We start from the raw sequence: 22,807 nt of genomic DNA on the forward strand, positions 1-22,807 counted from the left end.
AAACTCCAGGAGCGCTGCTGTGTCTGATCCACTCATACCAGCACAACACACACGAACACACCACCACCATGTCAGTGTCACTGCAGTGCTGAGAATGATCCACCGCCTGTGGGGGGTCCTGACCATTGAAAAACAGGGTGAAAGCAGGTCAAAAAGTATGTAGAGAAACAGATGGACTACAGTCAGTAATTGTAGAACTTCAAAGTGCTCCTATATGGTAAATGGAGCTGATAAAATGAACAGGAGGTGGTTTTAATGTTATGGCTGATCGGTGTATATGTGCCTAACAAGTTAACAGTTTAAATGCTTCACAATGCATCCAATATTTTCTCTTTTAATTATTAACAGTGGAAAAAGTAAAACAAATCTCCCATAATTCTGACAAACAACAGGTTTGACTGTACATCTCCAAATACGTTTAAAAAAGCCAAATAAAAGAGAAGTCCGTCTGGTCCTGTCGGACGCTTAACTGAAATTCTTCAGCACAATAAATGCCACTAAAACGTGTTGATTATTTTTTTTCTTTACAAACAGGATTTCACGTACGTAAAACGACACACAGGTATGAAAAAGCCCTGAATTAGAAGTGCATAGAGCGACACATTCCTGCTTGGACGGTGGATTCTTTGGACGTGTGCAGGACGAGAAAACTGAAGTCTGTGCAAAAGACTGAACCCAGGGTCTTGGGAGGCATGCACATTTTTTAAAATGAGGATTTGCTGGATCCAAGCAAGGCATCACGGCATATACGTCTTTTCTATTGCTTATGAATTTATCTGAAGAAAAATGTTACTCAGCCTGCGATGGTGGCTGGATAAAATGAGGATATTAAATGTTTAAACACATTAGCACATTATTGTAAACAAACCGTTCAGGACTTGAACAAGTTGAAAGGCTTAAAGCTGTAGGAAACTCATTTTAGAACTAAAATTAGAACAGTAAACTATCTCCTGTGCCTCCTGGATGCCTCTGACGTGGATGGAAAGTAACGTTCACGTTGCAGTTCCGTAGACGGATGCGACGAGTGGCCGGAGCTCTGGTACCCAGAACGGTTTGAACCGCCGTGACCGCCCTGCCTAGCATGTCCCGAACTCTGATTCCCTCGGTCCCGTTCTCTGACTGTCCGGTTAGCCTCTAACAGGCGAGGGTCTGAAGGTCTGACGGGTAGGTGGTGGTCTCTTTGCCGGTCAGGATGTGACGCGGACGTAGTCGCGGAGGGGGTAGGGACACGAGTTTGAGGGTAGGAGGAACTACGGTTGAGTTTAGGCTGTTTGAGAACCCTCCTCACGGCCTCGTGGAATTTGGACTCGTGTGTTGGTATGATGGTTCCGCGCTTGGCTGCGTCATCTATTAGAGCACCCCAATCCCTCTGCTCCTATAGAGACAAACGGAGAAGAGAGAGTAGCTTTGACATTACATCACTGTGTGTGGGTCATCTAGTATTGCAGGATGGCTCATGGTAATTATGTAGAATATAATTATATAGGAAAAACAAATAAATTGATAAATAAATAAAAACAGTAATTATAAAGTATGTCTAGCCATCATTACTAATTGTCAGCCACAGATGATCAAATCAGACTTGTGTCAGACAGCAATCAACCATGGGCTCATCTAAGTAACTGACAGGTTAAATTGAAGCTTGTTCATTGGAAGGCTGGATGGACAGACAGATGGATGGATGCATGGATAGACAAAGATGGATAGACAGATAGATGGATGGACAGATAGATGGATGGATAGACCGATAGATAGATGGATGGATGGACAGATAGATGGATGGATAGTGAGACAGATGGATGGATGGATAGTGAGACGGATGGATGGATGGATAGTGAGACGGATGGATGGATGGATGGATAGTGAGACGGATGGATGGATGGATGGATAGTGAGACAGATAGATGGATGGGTAGGTAGATGGATGGATAGAGATACGGATGGATGGATGGGTAGGTAGATAGATGGATGGATAGACAGATAGATGGATGGGTAGATAGATAGACGGATGGATGGATGTATAGATGGATGGATGGATAGACAGACAGATGGATGGATAGATGGATGGATGTATAGATGGATGGATGGATAGACAGACAGATGGATGGATAGACAGATAGATGAATGGATGGACAGATAGATGATGGATAGACAGATAGATAGATGGATGGACAGATGGATGGATGGATGGACAGACAGATAGATGGATGGACAGATAGATGGATGGATGGATGGACAGATGGATGGATGGAGAGATAGATGGATGAATAGACAGATAGATGGATGGATGGAGAGATAGATGGATGAATAGACAGATAGATGGATGGATGGAGAGATAGATGGATGAATAGACAGATAGATGGATGGATGGAGAGATAGATGGATGAATAGACAGATAGATGGATGGATGGAGAGATAGATGGATGAATAGACAGATAGATGGATGGATGGAGAGATAGATGGATGGATGGACAGATAGATGGATGGACGGATGGACAGATGGATGGATAGACAGACAGATGGATGGACAGACAGATGGATGGATATACAGATAGATGGATGGACAGATGGATGGATGGACAGACAGATAGATGGATGGACAGATGGATGGATAGACAGACAGATGGATGGATAGACAGATGGCTGGATAGACAGATGGCTGGATGGATGGATGGACAGATGGATGGATAGACAGATAGATGGATGGATGGACAGATGGACAGATGGATGGACAGATGGATGGATGGAGAGATAGATGGATGGATTTTTGTTTGTTTGTAACCACAAGTGTAAAAACATGACGTTAAAAATACTAACAAACAAACAAAAATCCATCCATCTATCTCTCCATCCATCCATCTGTCTGTCTATCCATCCATCTGTCCATCCATCCATCCATCCATCTAGCTGTCTGTCCATCCATCCATCTGTCCATCCATCCATCCATCCATCTAGCTGTCTGTCCATCCATCCATCTGTCCATCCATCTATCTGTCTATCCATCCATCTGGGCGGCATGGTGGCTTAGTGGGTAACACTGTCGCCTCACAGCAAGAAGGTCCTGGGTTCGAACCCCAGGTGGGGCGGTCCGGGTCCTTTCTGTGTGGAGTTTGCATGTTCTCCCCGTGTCTGCGTGGGTTTACTCCGGGTGCTCCGGTTTCCTCCCACAGTCCAAAGACATGCAGGTGAGGTGAATTGAAGATACTAAATTGTCCAAGACTACTGTGCTTGATATAAACTTGTGAACTGATAAACCTTGTGTAATTAATATCTACCGTTCCTGTCATGAATGTAACCACAAGTGTAAAAACATGACGTTAAAAATCCTAACATTCATGACCCGGACCGCCCCACCTGGGGTTCGAACCCAGGACCTTCTTGCTGTGAGGCGACAGTGCTACCCACTTAGCCACCGTGCCGCCCAGATGGATGGATAGACAGACAGATAGATAGATAGATGGATGGATGGACAGATAGATGGATGGATGGACAGATAGATAGATGGATGGATGGGCAGATAGATGGATGGATGGGCAGATAGATGGATGGATGGATGGATGGATAGACAGATAGATAGATGTGGTTGGATAGACAGATAGATAGATAGATGGATGGACGGATGGACAGATAGATGGATGGATGGATGGGCAGATAGATGGATGGATTGATGGATGGATAGACAGATAGATAGATGGATGGATAGACGGATAGATAGATGGATGGATGGATGGACAGATAGATGGATGGATGGATGGGCAGATAGATGGATGGATGGATGGATGGATAGATAGACAGATAGATAGATAGATAGATGGATGGATGGACAGATAGATGGATGGATGGATGGACAGATAGATGGATGGATGGGCAGATAGATGGATGGATGGACAGATAGATGGATGGATGGATGGACAGATAGATGGATGGAGAGATAGATGGATGGATGAACAGATAGATGAATGGATGGATAGACAGAGATAGATGGATGGAGATAGATGGATGGACAGATAGATGGATGGATGGACAGACAGACAGACAGACAGACAGATAGATAGATGGATGGATGGATAGACAGATAGATGGATGGATGGACAGATAGATGGATGGATGGACAGATAGATGGATGGATGGATGGACAGATAGATGGATGGATGGACAGATAGATGAATGGATGGATAGACAGAGATAGATGGATGGACAGATAGATAGATGGATGGATGGACGGACAGATAGATAGATGGATGGATGGACGGACAGATAGATAGATGGATGGACAGATAGATGGATGGACAGATAGATGGATGGACAGATAGATAGATGGATGGATGGACGGACAGATAGATAGATGGATGGATGGACGGACAGATAGATAGATGGATGGACAGATAGATGGATGGACAGATAGATAGACAGACAGATGGATGGATAGATAGAGACAGACGGATGGATGGATGGATGGATAGATAGATAAGAGACACCGACCAGCCATAACATTATGACCACCTTCTTAATATTGTGTTGGTCCCCTTTTGCTGCCAAAACAGCCCTGCAACTGTGATGCACTGTGTAATCTGACACCTTTCTATCAGAACCAGCATTATTAACTTCTTCAGCAGTTTGAGCTACAGTAGCTCGTCTGTTGGGTCGGATCATACGGGCCAGCCTTCGCTCCCCACGTGCATCAATGAGCCTTGGCCGCCCACGACCCTGTCGCCGGTTTACCACTGTTCCATCCTTCGACACCCCACAAGAGATGCAGTTTTGGAGATGCTCTGACTCAGTCGTCTGGCCATCACAATTTTGTCCTTGACAAACTCGCTCAAATCCTTCTTACCCTCGCCCATTTTTCCTGCTTCTAACATCAACTTTGAGGATTAAATGTTCACTTGCTGCCTGATATATCCCACCCACTAACAGGTGCCGTGATGAAGAGATAATCAGTGTTTTTCACTTCACCCGTCAGTGGTCATAATGTTATGCTTAGTCGGTGTATATTGGCTCATGGTTGGTGTCTGCATTCACCTTGAGTGCACGTATATGTCCCAGTATGAACAGACTGTATCTGGCTCTGGTTAGAGTCACGTTCATCCTCTGACGACTTCCAACAAACCTTCCAAAAAACAAAAATCAAAACAACAACAACAACTGTTAGCCTAACAGTAACATTGCACGTATTAAACACACATACACATTCAAACTGCTTACCCAATACTGCCTGATTTGTTACTGGCTCTTACACAGGACACAATGATGCAGTCCATTTCACGGCCCTGGAAACCATCAACAGTGTCCACCTCCACCCTAATACACACAAAAAATGAATCTATGTAGTTAATACAGTGAACATAAAGTTCACATGTATTTTAAATGGATTGTGTAAGACATTTAAAATCATGACAGACACACACACACACCATGTAGTACAACTGACAACTGTGGTATAGATCTGATCCAGCGGCTGAAGATCGTAAACGTTTGAAAGTCACTTGCAGAGATCCACCTACAGTATATCTAAATGAAAAAATGTGTAATGCACTTTTTTGACCACTTGGTGGCATAGTATACAACTATATGATAAAGTGGACCACTGATCAGCCATAACATTAAAACCACCTCCTTGTTTCTACACTTACTGTCAATTTTATCAGCTCCACTTACCATATAGAAGCACTTTGTAGTTCTACAATTACTGACTGTAGTTCATCTGTTTCTCTGCATGCTTTGTTAGCCCCCTTTCATGCTGTTCTTCAATGGTCAGGACTCTCCCAGGACCACCACAGAGCAGGTATTATTTAGGTGGTGGATCATTCTCAGCACTGCAGTGACACTGACATGGTGGTGGTGTGTTAGTGTGTGTTGTGCTGGTATAAGTGGATCAGACAGCAGTGCTGCTGGAGTTTTTAAATGCCGTGTCCACTCATACCTAGTTGGTCCACCTTGTAGATGTAAAGTCAGAGGCGATCGCTCATCTATTGCTGCTGTTTGACTTGGTCATTTTTTAGACCTTCATCAGTGGTCACAGGACGCTGCCCATGGGGTGCTGTTGGCTGGATGTTTTTGGTTGGTGGACTATTCTCAGTCCAGCAGTGACAGAGGTGTTTATCCACTCATACCAGCACAACACACACTAACACACCACCACCATGTCAGTGTCACTGCAGTGCTGAGAATGAAGAATGGCATATAAGGGGGCTAACAAAGCATGCAGAGAAACAGATGGACTACAGTCAGTAATTGTAGAACTACAAAGTGCTCCTATATGGTAAGTGGAGCTGATAAAATAAACAGTGTGTGTAGAAAGAAGGAGGTAGTTTTAATGTTATGGCTGATCGGTGTATACAATTTGGGTTTTGCCTTGTTTGATTTAGACTATGAGACCTCATAGTAATATCTTCGTGTTATAAATCATTATTAAATTCACAATGACTGCAAATATATTAAACATGCCAGTATTCTTAGACCAGGTGTAAAGCACAGAGCTTTGTAAAATGTTATGAGTGTTTTGCCTTACTGTTGGGTTTTGCTTTCTTTGCTGAGAGCCTCCAAAATGCAGCGTTTCTGGGCGTTATAAGGTGTAATAACACCAATGCGCATCAACTGCCTCTCCACGGACGTCGACTGCTTCTCCCAGAGCAGCTTCAGCAGCAGCAACACCAGCTTTACTTCTTTTCGATTACTGTATGAACTGAAGCAAACAACACAGACACAGACGCAGAAACATTGCCATTACAGTGAGAAGAGATGTAGCTGTGGGTGTTAAGGATTTCAACTACACATGTGCTTTAGAGGAATGACAGTGTAAACCTGGGGTGCCCAATACTTCGATCGCAGACATCCCAAGTCTCCCGGAAGTTCCGGGAGTCTCCCGCATATACATAGCGGCTCCCTGATGAAGTCAGATAAAATCTCCCGGAATCTAGAACGAGCGGCCAAGAACGCACACGCACATAAACGCGCATGCAGGCGACACAGACTTTTTCCCCCGATCGCGTATTAAATCCGTTATCTAATACACAATCTAGCGCACTGTGTAGGGAACATAATTCAATTGGCTAATATACTGTCTAGTGCACTATGTAGGGAACATAAATCCATTATCTGATATACAATTTAGTGCACTATGTAGGGAACATCATTAATTATGTAATACACTATCTAGTGCACTATGTAAGGAACACAAATCATCATCGTTATACTTTCTAGTGCACTATGTAGTGAACATGAATGAGTTATCTAATACACAATCTAGTGCACTATGTAGGGAACAAATTCATATCTAAAATACTATCTAGTGCACTATGTAAGGAACCTAAATCCGTTAACCATTACGCTACCTAAAGCATTATGTAAGATAAGTCCATAAGTCTATTATCTAGTACACTATCTAGTGCACTAAGTAAGGAACATAAATTCTTTTCTAATATACAAACTAGTGCACTACGTAGGGAACATAAATCTATTATCTTTCACACAATCTAGTGCACTATGTAGTACACATTAATGTGTTTGTGATGCGAACAGTTAGTTTAGTAGCTCAGTTAGCAGCTCCTAAAAGTTCTGTTATCACCCATCATCCTTTGGTGTGTGCGAGAGGTCTGGGTCCGGGGGTACCTCCCTGAAATGAGTTTTTGCAACTTGGGATGTCTGCGATCGTGATCTACCAGTCAATCGCACAGTGCACGCTGGTAGATCGCGTCTCATTCAAACATAAAAACGTGATCAACTTTGAGGATCAAATGTTCACTTGCTGCCTAATATGTCCCACCCACTAACAGATGCCGTGATGAAGAGATAATCAGTGTTATTCACTTCACCCGTCAGTGGTCATAATGTTATGCCTTGTCTGTGTAGAATTCGTATAAAAAAAAATAAAAAAAAAGTCTTCCCCAACTTACTCTTTGTCTTTGGTCTCTGTTCCATCGGTCACGTCAAACACTCTGTAAGGCTCAAACAGCCAAGTGGGAGAACACCGCTTCTGAGCCATATCACTAAAAAGAAAGGACACATTCGTCAACACTAATCTTACAATTTAAAGTCCATTAGGCATGTGACAATAGCAAAATCAGTAGTGTCCTAATTACTTTAAAGAATTATAAATCTTTTCTTACCAATTTCCAGGAGGAAAATGACTGGTAAATTACTAGTTAATGCTGGCGTTTAATTTAAATTGTTAATAAGCATCTCTATTAAATAAGCAATGGTTAATAAAGTTAAAATAAGTGCTATAAATGCTACAAATCTATGATGGGAAGACAATATGAACAATAGTGAAGGATTACTACTAAGAACTTCTAAGAACTGCTCGTTCACATATAAAGCAAAATGAGGACACAGACTGGCAGGCGCTTCTTTTACACCAGCCAGCGGTGCATTCCCAAAAAGAGCTGTACCACATTTGAAGGAGTCGTCACTATTGCAGTGGCACTTAAAATTGTTGTATCTTTCCTCCCTCAGATACAACAATTGTGTCTGTCAAGCACCTGGCCAGGCTGGTAGTAATGGATAAATCTTGGTCTATGAGGGTAGCAACACTACAAAGTTGTGCATTTTGTAAGACGGTACGAGTCACTTCAAACTTATGTACAGTATAATAAAACACTGGCAGAATTACTAAGCATAACGTTTGCTGAATCTAGTTATGATTGTTAATTATGAATTCAAGGGTTTGACAGTGCCTCATGCCACCATAAATAATGAAGCGATGCAGAGACGGCTACAAACCCCATTTCCAAAAATATTGGGACCTTTTGTAAAAAGCAATTAAAAAAAACAAGAATTTGTAATTTGTTTATTCTCTTGATCCTTTAAGTGACAAAAATTATAAAAAAAGATAGTTTTTTAATGTTGTGGCCGACTTGACTGATTTTGGTAAATATAATCACATTTTAAATTTGATGTATGCAACATCATCAAAAAAGTTGGGACAGAGGCATGTCCATAAAACAATATGCTGCCCCCCAAGCAACCTCTTTTCCCAGAAAGCCCATAAATATTTCAGCAAAACAATGCCAGACTTTATTTTGCAAATGTATGTGTGCTTCACTAACCTGCCTGCAGTCCAGATCTGAAATGTATGGCGCATCATGACAAACAGAATCAGACAATGGGCACATGGCTGATCGCTTGCAACACAAAAACTGGGACAGACATAACATTAAAACCACCTCGTTTCTACACTTGCTGTCCATTTTATCAGCTCCACTTACCTTATAGGAGCACTTTGTAGTTCTACAATTACTGACTGTAGTCCATCTGTTTCTCTGCATGCTTTGTTAGCCCCCTTACATGCTGTTCTTTAATGGTCAGGTCTCTCCCAGGACCACCACAGAGCAGGTATTATTTAGGTGGTGGATCATTCTCAGCACTGCAGTGACACTGACATGGTGGTGGTGTGTTAGTGTGTGTTGTGCTGGTATGAGTGGAGTTTTTAGACACCTCACTGTCACTGCTGGACTGAGAATAGTCCACCAACCTAATATATCCAGCCAACAGCGCCCCGTAGACAGCATCCTGTGACCACTGATGAAGGTCTAGAAGATGACCAACTCAAACAGCAGCAATAGATGAGCAATCGTCTCGGACTTTACATCTACAAGGTGGACCAACTAGGTAGGAGTGTCTAATAGAGTGGACAGTGAGTGGACACGGTATTTAAAGACTCCAGGAGCGCTGCTGTGTCTGATCCACTCATACCAGCACAACACACACTAACACCACCACCATGTCAGTGTCACTGCAGGGCTGAGAATCATCCACCACCTAAATAATACTTGCTCTGTGGTGGTCCTGGGGAATATGCAGAGATATGCAGAGAAATAGATGGACTACAGTCAGTAATTGTAGAACTACAAAGTGCTTCTATATGGTAAGTGGAGCTGATAAAATGGACAGTGAGTGTAGAAACAAGGAGGTGGTTTTAATGTTATGGCTGATCGGTGTACAAAATACAATTAAGCTGGTCAGTAAAAAAAAAAATATATAAATAATTTCGTTGTACTTTCATTAAGTTAAATAAAGTTTAAAGGAGAAAAAAAAAAAAAAAACGTCCCAACATCACATAACGTCCTAACTTTGGGAAATGGAGTTCGTATTTTCTAAGCTATCCATAAATAAGCTTGCATGCTTAAACAGTCTTAGTTCCAGACTCACCAACTCCATGGAGGAGCCCATGGCAAAGCAAACCTGTAAAGCCACCACTGTTGTGTAAAAACTGAACACTTTCCAGGCCTGAATATCCCAATGCAACAAAATACAGCTCTAAACCACTAAACCTCTACAGCATGGACTTGATCAGAAACCCGTGTTGCTTAATGCATGTGGGCGATGTCGTACCAGTCGTTTTTCAAGTTGTTGCCGTAGATGTATTTGGAAGGGAACTCGCAGATGTCCGGGTGCATGCGGTACTGGAGGCTGAGGAAGACTACGGGGGATGAACGAGGGTTTGACTGATGAAAGCTCTTCCATAGCCGAGCCATCAGGGACTGGTCATAACCGAGTTCTTTGGCTTTCTGAAATCACAAAGAGACAAGTCAGCTGCGGGTCATTTGTACAAATGACAAAATGATGGTTAGGCTGTTTAATCTGGCCCGTTGAGACCCTCAAGACTGCATTCATTTCACCTTTTTATGCAATACCCTGCGTTTCAGTTTATTCCACTAGATGGCGCACTATTAACTAATTAAGTTAATAGTACTGTACATTGATCAGCCATAACATTAAAACCACCTTTTGTCCATTTTATCAGCTCCACTAACCATATAGAAGCACCTTGTAGTTCTACAATTACTGACTGTAGTCCATCTGTTTCTCTGCATACCTTTTTAGCCTGCTTTCACCCTGTTCTTCAATGGTCAGAACCCCCACATGATCACTACAGAGCAGGTATTGTTTAGGTGGTGGATCAATCTCAGCACTGCAGTGACACTGACATGGTGGTGGTGTGTTAGTGTGTGTTGTGCTGGTATGAGTGGATCAGACACAGCAGCGCTCACTGTCCACTTGATCAGACACTCCTACCTAGTTGGTCCACCTTGTAGATGTAAAGTCGGAGACGATCGCTCATCTATTGCTGCTGTTTGAGTTGCTCATCTTCTAGACCTTCATCAGTGGTCACAGGACGCTGCCTACAGGGAGCTGTTGGCTGAATATTTTTGGTTGGTGAACTATTGTCAGTCCAGCAGTGACAGTGAGGTGTTTAAAAACTGCTGTGCCTGATCCACTCATACCAGCACAACACACACTAACACACCACCACCATGTCAGTGCTGAGAATGATCCACCACCTAAATAATACCTGCTCTGTGGTGGTCCTTGGAGAGTCCTGACCATTAAAGAACAGGGTAAAAGCAGACTAAAAAGAGAAACATATGGACTACAGTCAGTAATTGTAGAACTACAAAGTGTTCCTATATGGTAAGTGGAGCTGATAAAATAAACAAAAAGGTGGTTTTAATGTTATGGCTGATCAGTGTTTACTAGTTTTCCCTCACCTATCACCCACAGTACCAGCTGTGCCACAAACACCCTAATACATTGAACATGGTTTATTGTAGTGTGCATTACCGTAGAGATGACGGTTGGTGGAAGTTGCTCTGGGTCACCCACCAGAATGAGGGAGGGGCATCGATACAGCAATGGAATCAGGGTCTCGGGTTCTTTAGCTTGTCCTGCCTACAAGAGCACACACAAACACATAAGCAACTGCGCACTGCAGCACGTTATTTAGATTCTTTTGAACAGATGAACACACCTCATCCATGATGACGCAGCTGAAGGGTTCATGTCCTAGACGGCGGAAGGCTGACTGGAGCACGAAGCTACCGCTCGTGCTCACGGTGGAACAGATAATGTGAGCATCATGCAGCAGACGTTTCTGCACCTCCTGTCTTTTACTGTATAGCTAGTAAAACCAAAAGAGTAAGGACACGAGGTCAGAAGCAGTGGAGAAAACTTAAAACTGTATATTGGAAGCAAATTAAGGCACAGTCTTCAAAGGATAAGCATTGATGTTACCCAACACTGTACAAGTCAGTAGATTCTAGAAGCCACGGAACCCTTTTTCACCTATGCACTTTGCACAGACGCCTCTGTATCTGCCAATCAGGGTCCTTACACAGCGTTTGAAGACCCCACCCACATAGTCCGGTCATCCCACCCTAGCAGAATCGTGTCTGCTGCAGGCACTGCCAATTATGTCCGCTAGATGGCGCCTAGCCGACCGGTGGCAACACCGAGTTTCGAACCGAGGAATTCAGAATCTCGGTGCTGGAGTGCTGGCGGAATATCCCGCTGCACCTGGGCGCCATTCCAGCACTTTCTAATTCATGGCAGACCTGCCAAATTTCCTCGGCTTAAAGCGATAGGTAGGGCTTTCCTCTTGATCTTGGTGAACAGAACATTGTTCCATGTACTTTCGATGAAACAGTTGTATTCAGTCATAACAGGACCATATTTTTGGGACATTTTCTCCCCTTTTAGCGCGTCCAATTGCCCGATTGCATCATGCTTCCTCTCCACCAATGCCGATTCCCGCTCTGATTGAGGAGAACGAAGCTAACCCACGCCCCCTCTGACACGTGGGCAGCAGCCGTATGCATCTGGTCACCTACACTTTGACGTGTGCAATGCGGATCAGCACTGTGTACGGAGAGACACACCCTGATCAGCACTCTTTCCTCGTCTCTGTGCAGGCGCCATCAATCAGCCAGCAGAGGTCGTAATTGCACCAGTTATGAGGGAGTCCCTATCCGGCTTTTATATAAAGAACAGGCCAATCGTTGTTCATGTGGTAGCTAGATTCGATACGATGTATTCAAGATCCTAGCTCTGGTGTTCAGCGTGTGTTTTTACCACTGCGCCACCTGAGCAGCTACAAAACTAATTTCTCATAATCCATTTTTTTTTTTACAAATCCAAATAAGAGAACCTGTGCTTTACCAAATATAGTTTTTAAAAATAGTTTTAAAACAGTACCTCTTTAAACTGTCGGCTAAGATTCTGCCTTTCGTTACAGCAGTTTAACTTCTGAGCATGGAGCATTTGAAACTGAGGACAAAAAAAAAAATTTTATTAGCAAAAATGTTCATGGCAAGCAGCAAACATGACAAGTCTGATTAACAATATACACTGAAGTTTAAACCCAGGTGAACTTCCAAATACAAATCTCAGGTCCAGCTACAAAAAAAACAGAATAATGCCTAGTTCACACTACACGATTTCTGCCCTGAATTTCGCTCGCCGACTGGTCGCCGCTAGATTTGCCGACTCGGGAGCAACTTGGCGTTCGCTCGGGGATCGAAACTCGGCTCTCAATCGCTATGTGTGAACTACTCAACAACTCGATCCGAGCGGCTCGACCGAAGGGAGATATTCAGCGTGTCAATTATCTGGATCCGAGTTGCACGACTTGCAATGAGCGCTATGTCAAACAGCCAATGAGAACGCAAGATGTGGGGTGAGGGAAAACGCAGGGGAGGAGGTGTAAAAAGGTGAGACAGGGGCTTAATATAGTTTATATCAGAATACATCAACACACACATGTTTTGTAGAGAACGATAGTCAGAAATACTGTAAAACTTAACACCAACGTTGCAACATTGTTCCTTGATTTTACGCTGCACATCAGCGCACAAACTTTGATCGCTCGCTACTTGTTGACGTGCATTTTCGGACGTGGTATCATTAAACCCCATTAAACACCAGAGAAGTTTGCCTGCGATTCCACTTGGTGATAGATGGTGTAGTGGTAGAAACCCCCTATCACCGATCAGTCATGTAGTGTGAAAGTCACACCGACTTGAAAGACTCCCGATTACAAGAGATCCAGTTGTGTAGTGTGAACCGTACAGCGACCTGACGACTTGGAAAGTCGTGTAGTGTGAACTTGGCATAATGGAGATGATGACATGATGACATTAGTCCCAACCAGTCCTGGAGATAGTATCTCAAAAGCAGCTGTAAGACACCCTGTTCAACCTTTCCTACATCAAACACAAATGACTGTCAGCTAAAATGGAGATTTCTCGCATCCTCGCAAACACATTTTCAGAAAGCTCTTTTATAGTGACAAACAACATTCCTGTGCAGGGGACACCAAAACCAAGTATTTTCGAGGGCGAGGCTTTTTGTGATCGAGCGTGCAATACATTATACTAAGCAGTTCTTCAAAAAAGCAGTGGCTTGCTAATTATCGTCTGGAGAACACGTTACCTCTGCCAGTCTGCCGTCTTGTTTCGTTTGTGCACACTGACGAGACAATGTGTCAATGGTCCTGTCCAGTTCTTCCCTCTTTCTCTGGATATCCATATCTGACCTCTGCTGAGCTTTCTCTACACACAGAAAAGCAAAAATGATTGTGTGTGGGGGGGATGCCCTAAAATGCTGGTATCATTACACTGTACATTGACAGTACAACACTTTCATGCTTACATTCATGACAGGAACTCATTACACACAAGGTTATATCGAACACAGTCATGGACAATTTAGTGTCTCCAATTCACCTCACAGGGTGACACGGTGGCTCGGTGGGTAGCACTGTCGCCTCACAGCAAGAAGATCCTGGGTTCGATCCCCAGACGGGGCGGTCCGGATCCTTTCTGTGCGGAGTTTGCATGTTCTCCCCGTGTCTGCGTGGGTTTCCTCCGGGAGCTCCACTTCCCAGTCTAAAAACATGCACTCAGGTTAACTGGAGACACTGAATTGCCCTATAAGTGTATGTGTGTCGGCACTGCGATGGACTGGCGTCCCGTCCAGGGTGTTACTGTGTGCCTTGCACCCATCGAAAAGCTGGGATAGGCTCCAGCACCGCCCGCGACCCTAATTGGATAAGCGGATAAGAAAATGAATAAATGAATGAAAGAAATTCACCTCACTTGTGTGCATGTCTTCGGACTGTGGGAGGAAAACGGAGCCCGGAGGAAACCCACACAGACACGGGGAGAACACGCAAACTCCACAGAGGAAGGACCCGGACCACCCCACCTGGGGATCGAACCCAGGACCTTCTTGTTGTGAGGCGACAGTGCTACCCAATGAGCCACTGTGTCACCCCAGATATTGAACGCGTCACCTTTTTTTTACCCTTTACAGTGCATTGCATACCTGCATAAACCGTTGATATGGGTGGGTCCTTTCACAGTAACCGTTTGTTAATGCATTGTTACTTACCTGCTCTGTTTTTGGCTTGGCTGTCAAGGCTGAAGAGTTTAAGATCTTTACAGATGGTTTTCTCGTTCCCCAGTCGCACCAGGTTGATGTCGCCACAATTTCCTACAAATAAAGCCAAACATATTACAGCAATCAGTCATTATCAGTATTATCATTATCCAGCAGATGCTTCACTTTTTTTCCAATGAGGTACATACATACGTGTGATAAAGTTTAATTTATAAATTATGGTACTGTGGCAGTCTATTAAGCTAGAGAGTAAGCACACTTGTGTTGTCACATCATAGCATCACATTATTATTTTAGTTTTCATCATACAGTAAGGTGTTGCACTGGTTATAGCGTTCCATGGTCATAGGCAAGTGCGTGTTACCTTGGGGATGACGAATGTCTCGGCACCCATCTTTAAAGCAGACAATAATTTTCTTCATCAGATTGTCGACAGCAGCATTGGAGGGCGCACAGACCAAAATGCGCATCCGTCGAGACCCGCCATAATGGTTGGATGCTGGAGCTTGACCATCCTGAAGATGAACATCCTAACATTAGCTCATCCAAGTACATACAAGCAAACGCACACACACACACCTACATAAAGAATCAAAGACATACTGAGAGAATTCTGTGCAGAAGGCCGACTATGGTTTTGCTCTTGCCAGTTCCTGGAGGTCCGTGGATTAACAAAATCTTTGGAGTCTTCTCTTTCCTTCTCACCATGGCAACACCAAAGTTAATTGCTTTGACCTGGTCTCTGTTATAATCCTAAAATAAATAAGAGGTGTTCGTAATTCATAATGTACCAAGAATAGCAACAGTACAGCAGTGCAATTGACTTACTCATACAACTGGCATTGTACAATTGTGACTGCATAAATCTGAGCTCAGTAGCTGAGACCCACCCATATTTACATGATGGAGGGAAGCTGCGATATACTCAATGCCATTTTCATTTCAGAGAATTTTGTTCGGTCTTTCTCGCTCATTTAAATGCCACGGGCTAAATCTCTAGTGGCAAGCATTTTTCTACAACTGGATTCTATCATAGCACCCTAGACCGAACTAAGGATAGTCTTTTGTTTGTAGAAATACACTGATCAGCCATAACATTAAAGCCATCTCCTGGTTTCTACACTCACTGTCCATTTTATCAGCTCCACTTACCATATAGAAGCACTTAGATGGACTACAGTCAGTAATAGTAGAACTTCAATTTCTCTACATCCATTTTTAGCCTGCTTTCACCCTGTTCTTCAATGGTCAGGATGACCACAGAGCAGGTATTATTTAGGTGGTGGATCATTCTCAGCACTGCAGTGACACTGACATGGTGGTGGTGTGTTAGTGTGTGTTGTGCTGGTATGAGTGGATCAGTCACAGCAGCGCTGCTGGAGTTTTTAAATACCGTGTCCACTCACTGTCCACTCCATTAGACACTACATCTACAAGGTGGACCGACTAGGTAGTAAAGTCAGAGACGATCACTCATATATTGCTGCTGTTTGAGTTGGTCATCTTCTAGACCTTCATCAGTGGACACAGGACGCTGCCCACAGGGCACCGTTGGCTGGATATTTTTGGTTGGTGGACTATTCTCAGTCCAGCAGTGACGGTGAGGTGTTTGCAAACTCCAGCAGCGCTGCTGTGTCTAATCCACTCATACCAGCACAACACACACTAACACACCACCACCATGTCAGTGTCACTGCAGTGCTGAGAATGATCCACCGCATAAATAATACCTGCTCTGTAGTGGTCCTGTGATGGTCCTGACCATTGAAGAACAGGGTGAAAGAGGGATAACAAAGCATGCAGAGAAACAGATGGACTACAGTCAGTAATTGTAGAACTACAAAGTGCTTCTATATGGTAAGTGTAGAAACAAGGAGGTGGTTTTAATGTTATGGCTGATCAGTGTAAAAGTGGCACACTAATATGGCAAGTCCAAAACTGATATAATAATACAGGCCCCCGCTCAACTCACAGGCATATCCAGGTTTGGCACGGCCTCTTCACAGGGTGCAAGGAACTTAATGTCAGGTATGAGAAGTGGTTGTGTCATGATGTGCCTGTGTAACAAGCACAGCGCTTTGAATTCCCTCATGGTGCTGACCAGTGAACCCAACAGCTTGCAGGATACTGGCTGGGAGTTAACCGAAGAGACATTTCCATGTGTCTGGATTGTAATGTTTAATGTCGAGGGCTGACCTAGAGGTAACCAAAACAGACACAATTAATACAGCAAGACTGCAATCGTGACATTACCTGTAACATCTGTCTGTCTGTCCACATTTTTTCTGGAATAATCCATCATCAGGTAATAGAAATAAAGCTTGTTCATTTCATAAAGTGGACTGAAGGAAACCAGCACACATCTGCTGGTCATTTACACACCTCCTCCATTACTGATCACGTTGGATTTCACCACATAGCCAAAGTGGTAATTCATTCCAGAAACGCACGGCCCATCGTCAACATATGCGCCGGTGTTCTGCGGCAGCTGGAGCAGCACCAGGTCTTCCTCTTTAGGATAGAACTGCTTCATTTCCTGCTGAGGGCTCAGGTTTGCTATATAAAAAGAACACGAGACTTTTAAGTCAAGAAATGTCAACTTTTTTGTTTTTTAAAGTGCTAAGACTATCTAAAAAATATTAAATAGCTGTAAATATATTAAATGGAAAATACAACAATCTAAACAGCAACACTTGGACTGATAAGCATCTCTGTTTTGGAATGCATGTGACCACTTGGGGTGGAAAAATTACTGCAATATTTCTTTAAATCAACTGAAAAAACAAACCTGCTCCTTATTGGCTCCTTCTGCTAACCATTGTCAAAGCTGATCAGATCTGTTTTACTAAATACATGCTTTGTTACCTCTCCTCACCATCCTTTACCCCAAGGACAATTTTAGTAGCTTCAGTTAACCTGATCTCATGCCTTTGGACTGTGAGAGAAAACCCACATGGACATCAACATTCAAAATCCACACAGAAAGGACCTAGGAATCGAATCTCGAATTACCTGTGAAACTGGCGCTGGCAGTCCGTTTGCTGTATTCGATTCTCTGGATGTTAAGCTTAAGCTCAAGTTTCCCACCACTTAGCCATTCACCAGCCATCTACAGAACAATGAATGACAAGTCTAATCAACAAACACACACACACCGATCAGCCATAAAATTAAAACCACCGCATTGTTTTATCAGCTCCACTTACCATATAGGAGCACTTTGTAGTTTTACAATTACTGACTGTAGTCCATCTGTTTCTCTTCATGCTTTGTTAGCCTCCTTTCATGCTGTTCTTCAATGGTCAGGACCACCACAGAGCAGGTATTATTTAGGTGGTGGATCATTCTCGGCACTGCAGTGACACTGACATGGTGGTGGTGTGTTAGTGTGTGTTGTGCTGGTATCGGTGGATAAGGCACAGCAGTGCTGCTGGAGTTTGCAAACACCTCACCGTCACAGCTGAATATATTTTTGGTTGGTGGACTATTCTCAGTACAGCAAACAGCGCCCCGTGGGCAGCGTCCTGTGTTCACTGATGAAGGTCTAGAAGATGACCAACTCAAACAGCAGCAATAGATGAGCGATCTTCTCTGACTTTACATCTATAAGGTGGACCAACTAGGTAGGAGTGTCTAATAGAGTGGACAGTGAGTGGACACTGTATTTAAAAACTCCAGCAGCGCTGCTGTCTGATCCACTCACACCAGCACAACACACACTAACACACCACCACCATGTCAGTGTCACTGCAGTGCTGAGAATGATCCACCAACTAAATAATACCTGCTCTGTGGTGGTCCTGACTATTGAAGAACAGCATGAAAGCAGGCTAACAAAGCATGCAGAGCAACAGATGGACTACAGTCAGTAATTGTAGAACTACAAAGTGCTTCTATATGGTAAGTGGAGCTGATAAAATGGACAGTGAGTGTAGGAACAAGGAGGTGGTTTTATTAGTGTATGATCAGACAAACACCTGAGTGAGCCACGAACCGCCAATAGGATGTCGAGCAGCCATCCCAGAGTTTATCATTATCTACTTTCTGGTCACTTATTCATTCATTCATTTAATACACAATGACCCAGTAATCAAACATGGTAGACTGGTACACATGCACGTAGTAATAAATCAAATAAACTCACCTCTTCAAACGCATTGATGAGCAAAAGTGGGTAGAAGGTGTGGAAGTACTCCTTGTAGCTAGAGAACCTCGTTGGTACTTCCTTAAGGGGAAAGGGACACAGGTCATCTGGAGAGCCATACATTTCATAATTGTCAAGCATGCGGAACTCCCATTTCAGTATGCTTTGCCTCAAAAAGTCTTGGTCACACATCTGTTTCACGTCAAATCTCTCACTCTGATCCGCTGGTCTGGGATAGGATTTATGAGCAGGCATATAGGAAGGTGATGGTACGTTGCTGGAAACGGTCGACCTGGGGAACTGGTTAGGATTAGGGTACTGAGGGGTTCTGGGTGGCGGAGGTGGACGGAATTCTTGCACGGGTTGAGGAGGCGGGATTGCCAGTGGTGGACGTGCAACTTTAGCTTTAGCGATGTTGGCAGCAGGCAAAGGGGTGGGCGGCTTTCCTATTTCCATGGCCAAAGAGGCGCTACGGGAACTCGACGTGTAAATCTTTGTGGTCGTTTTCTTCTGAGATACAGGTGGCACGTCAGGCTTTAAGAATAACGCGTGATCGTTCTGAGTGGTAGCAGTGGGAGGAGGTTTAGGAGGCACTGAGATGGATGAAGTACTTGGTTGGTCGTTTGCTGCGATCATGAAATTCTCACCGTATTCCTCCTCCATTTCTTCTATCTGAGAACAAAGCTCCATGTCAGTGGGTTCGTTTTGTGTAAGGGTTGTCCACTCATCATCAAAGTCATCGCCACCGGTTTCTTCCTTCGATTCTGGTGGGCGTACCGCAGAACCATTATTTCCAACAGCACCCTCAGGGCTCGGCAATGAACTGGAGTCTTTACTCGTACTGTTGACCGAAGTACTCGCTCTGTTGACGTCCGATGACGAGACGTTCATGGCGGCCTTTTCATTATCCGTCCTCCTGTCAGGATCCGGTTGAGAGCACGGAAGGAAGAAGTCGTCCGCATCCTCTTCCGAGACGTCTGCATTTTCAATTGCGTGTCTCGATTTAGGTGGGGCGGGTCTGGGCGCCACCGCGGGGGCAGACATCGGCTTCTGGAGCTTGTCGCGGCTCAGTCTGAAGAACTGCATATCCTGAGAGGCGAGCATCTTCTTCCCAACCTTCTCAGCAAGCTTCGGTTGGGGCTTGCTTGAGCGGCGTACTCTCTTCACCTTCTGTTTGATGTGTACGTTCTGCCCGTGTGACCTGAGCTCATCCAATGAGTCCAGGGAACGCTGGGAAAGATCGAATGCTTTTCTCTCCTTCTTTTTCAAGCCCAGTTGCTCTGCTGGCGATTTTGGCTCGATGGGTTTACGGAACTTCTTGGGTGGGACTATGGCAGGAGTGGGTCGCGGGCAAGCGACCGGGGGCACGGAAGACGTTCTGGAAGGACCGGTGGAGGAAGAAGTGCTAGGCTTTGCTGCATCTTGAGAGATGCTTCTCTTGACTTTTCGTCCCAGTGCTTCTATAAAAAGGGGGTTTCGGGGTACGCAAAGATTGGGTTTTTTCTCAGGCAGTACGGCTTTTATAGGGGGGATAGTAAACATAGAAGATTTTGGCTTGACGAATGCATTGAATTGGTCATCTGAGCTGCTGCTGTTTGCCTTTGGTGGCACAACTAAGCTAAATGAAGCAGGTTTTTGTGGCTGCTGCTGCTGCTGCTGCTGACTTATCTGCTCCTCTGCTTGTCGACAGGCCGTCTCAATGTCTTCATCTAGAACAGGTTCAGTCTCATTACCCATATCGGAAACCAGATCCACACCATCCCATCTAACAGATTTGTTTGAGGTGACAATTTTGGGCTTCTTGGTCTCAACTGGACAGTCAACGAAAGGGTCATTCCAGACAGACGCTACATCTTCTTGGGTTTCAAACTCAAATACCTGCGATTCACTTAAATCATCGTAATCTCGACCTGGACTCTGGTTTAAATTGCGCTCAGATGAAGGTTTACAGACGTCTTTCTTGGTTGACCTGGCATCACTCGTCGGAACGTCATCATCCGAAATTGTAATGACGCTTGAATCGCTGTCTATCTTTGAATTCTTAGAACCTTGGACTAAAGTCTGTCTAGATAGAGTTGCATCCTCTTCAGACTCGCTGGATGACCTGACGGATCTTTTCAGACGACGCATTCGAACGTCGAGAGGCTCGTCGTCATCGTCGTCGTCGCATTTCTTTTTCGTAGATTTGCTCGGTCGGGCAGAATTCGGCGTATTAGATTGCGAGGTAGAAGGTTGAGGGCTTGGAGATGACAAATTCACCTGATCAGTCTCAGAACGTCCCTTAACGATTGCCTGAATTTTACAATCCTGTTCTTTCAGCTTAGACCTGATTTCCTGTATTTTTCCCAAATCTGGTTTCAAGTGATGAGCCTCAAAAGCAGGGCAGAATTCTGTAATCTGTACTGGGCTCTGGGGTTCCTTCTTTGCCCTGATATTCCAATCGTCCCACTCTGGCTCATCTTTAAAGAAACGATAATCTTGGGCACCACCACTTGGGCGCACTTCTGCATTCTTGGTTTCTATATGCTTCGAAGGTTCCAACACTGGGAAATTCAAGGGAGAAACGAAATTTTCCGGAAGATCCGTCGGCGGTGTTGGCGGAGCACATGGTATTTCGTGTGACGCACCGGGCCTGTCCGATATAACCTGCACGACCTTTTTTAAGCATTTCTCGAGATCGTTGGACTCCGATCTAGTAAGGATCCACCCTCTTAACGGTGCCTCGCGCATGTGTTTTTTAAGGAGCTTTAGAAAGTAAGCAGACTCTGTGATCGTTCCGCCTGGTACCCCTTCCTTTAGCAGTGAGTGAATCAGCTTCAAGCAAGATTCTCTTATCGCACCGATTGAAGTCAGAGCCGTTCTTGTTAAGCTGCCAAAAATTGGGGTAGTTGAGGAGACTCCTCTCCTGTCTGGTGTTCTAGTTCTAAAAAACTCTCCAGACAGAGTAGCGCACTGCACCACCACGTTCACCCATATGTGGGTAAGATACAAAACCTTCACCATGCAGTCTTTACTCAGATGCAGCTCGATTATATCAACAAGGAGTCGGATAAAAAACTCGGTGACTTTGTCACAAGTGTTCCTCTGTCCAGACAGCACGTCTCTGTCGATGTTCTTCTCCAAATAGTGGATTATTTCCCCGATGTAATTGCCATGAACCACGGTCAACTCCATAACCGAGCGGACGAAGGGTATAAACCAAAGAAAGGTGCTCCCGTATACACGCATGCCCTGGCCCATTTCTGACTGCAAGATATTGACTAGACAGTTCATCTCTTCGAAAATCACATTGCTGCCATTGTCCACTCTGTTGAGTGCCCACTCTGAGGACTACAGGACACATGGGGGGAGAGAAAAAAGGGGGGGCAGTGTAAAAAACAATGTACTAATTCAAGTAATGACATTCATGCAATGCAAAATGAATAAAGCAAACACTTCTGGATTTTTATTGCAAGTAAATGGACTAAATGGCCTCTACCCGTCCACA

At 44.2% G+C, this 22,807-nt stretch overlaps 1 protein-coding gene across 1 annotated transcript in view; it reads right to left on the reverse strand.

The window, feature by feature from the left end:
• Positions 1 to 318: 318 nt before the first annotated feature.
• Positions 319 to 22,807, reverse strand: part of setx (senataxin) — a 35,840-nt gene continuing 13,351 nt past the window's right edge. The window contains exons 9-25 of the mRNA XM_063011357.1: positions 19,321 to 22,650; positions 18,189 to 18,285; positions 17,559 to 17,732; positions 17,149 to 17,372; positions 15,780 to 15,929; positions 15,541 to 15,691; positions 15,168 to 15,269; positions 14,208 to 14,326; positions 12,972 to 13,043; positions 11,749 to 11,898; positions 11,562 to 11,669; positions 10,332 to 10,507; positions 7,895 to 7,987; positions 6,511 to 6,684; positions 5,205 to 5,300; positions 5,022 to 5,109; positions 319 to 1,375 (exon numbers count right to left, since the gene is read on the reverse strand). Of these exons, the coding sequence (XP_062867427.1) occupies positions 944 to 1,375; positions 5,022 to 5,109; positions 5,205 to 5,300; positions 6,511 to 6,684; positions 7,895 to 7,987; positions 10,332 to 10,507; positions 11,562 to 11,669; positions 11,749 to 11,898; positions 12,972 to 13,043; positions 14,208 to 14,326; positions 15,168 to 15,269; positions 15,541 to 15,691; positions 15,780 to 15,929; positions 17,149 to 17,372; positions 17,559 to 17,732; positions 18,189 to 18,285; positions 19,321 to 22,650 (5,736 nt within the window). The 3' untranslated portion in view covers positions 319 to 943. The remainder of the gene's footprint in view (positions 1,376 to 5,021; positions 5,110 to 5,204; positions 5,301 to 6,510; positions 6,685 to 7,894; positions 7,988 to 10,331; positions 10,508 to 11,561; positions 11,670 to 11,748; positions 11,899 to 12,971; positions 13,044 to 14,207; positions 14,327 to 15,167; positions 15,270 to 15,540; positions 15,692 to 15,779; positions 15,930 to 17,148; positions 17,373 to 17,558; positions 17,733 to 18,188; positions 18,286 to 19,320; positions 22,651 to 22,807) is intronic.

This window comes from Trichomycterus rosablanca, chromosome 16 (assembly GCF_030014385.1).
Source record: "Trichomycterus rosablanca isolate fTriRos1 chromosome 16, fTriRos1.hap1, whole genome shotgun sequence".
NCBI lineage: Eukaryota > Metazoa > Chordata > Actinopteri > Siluriformes > Trichomycteridae > Trichomycterus > Trichomycterus rosablanca.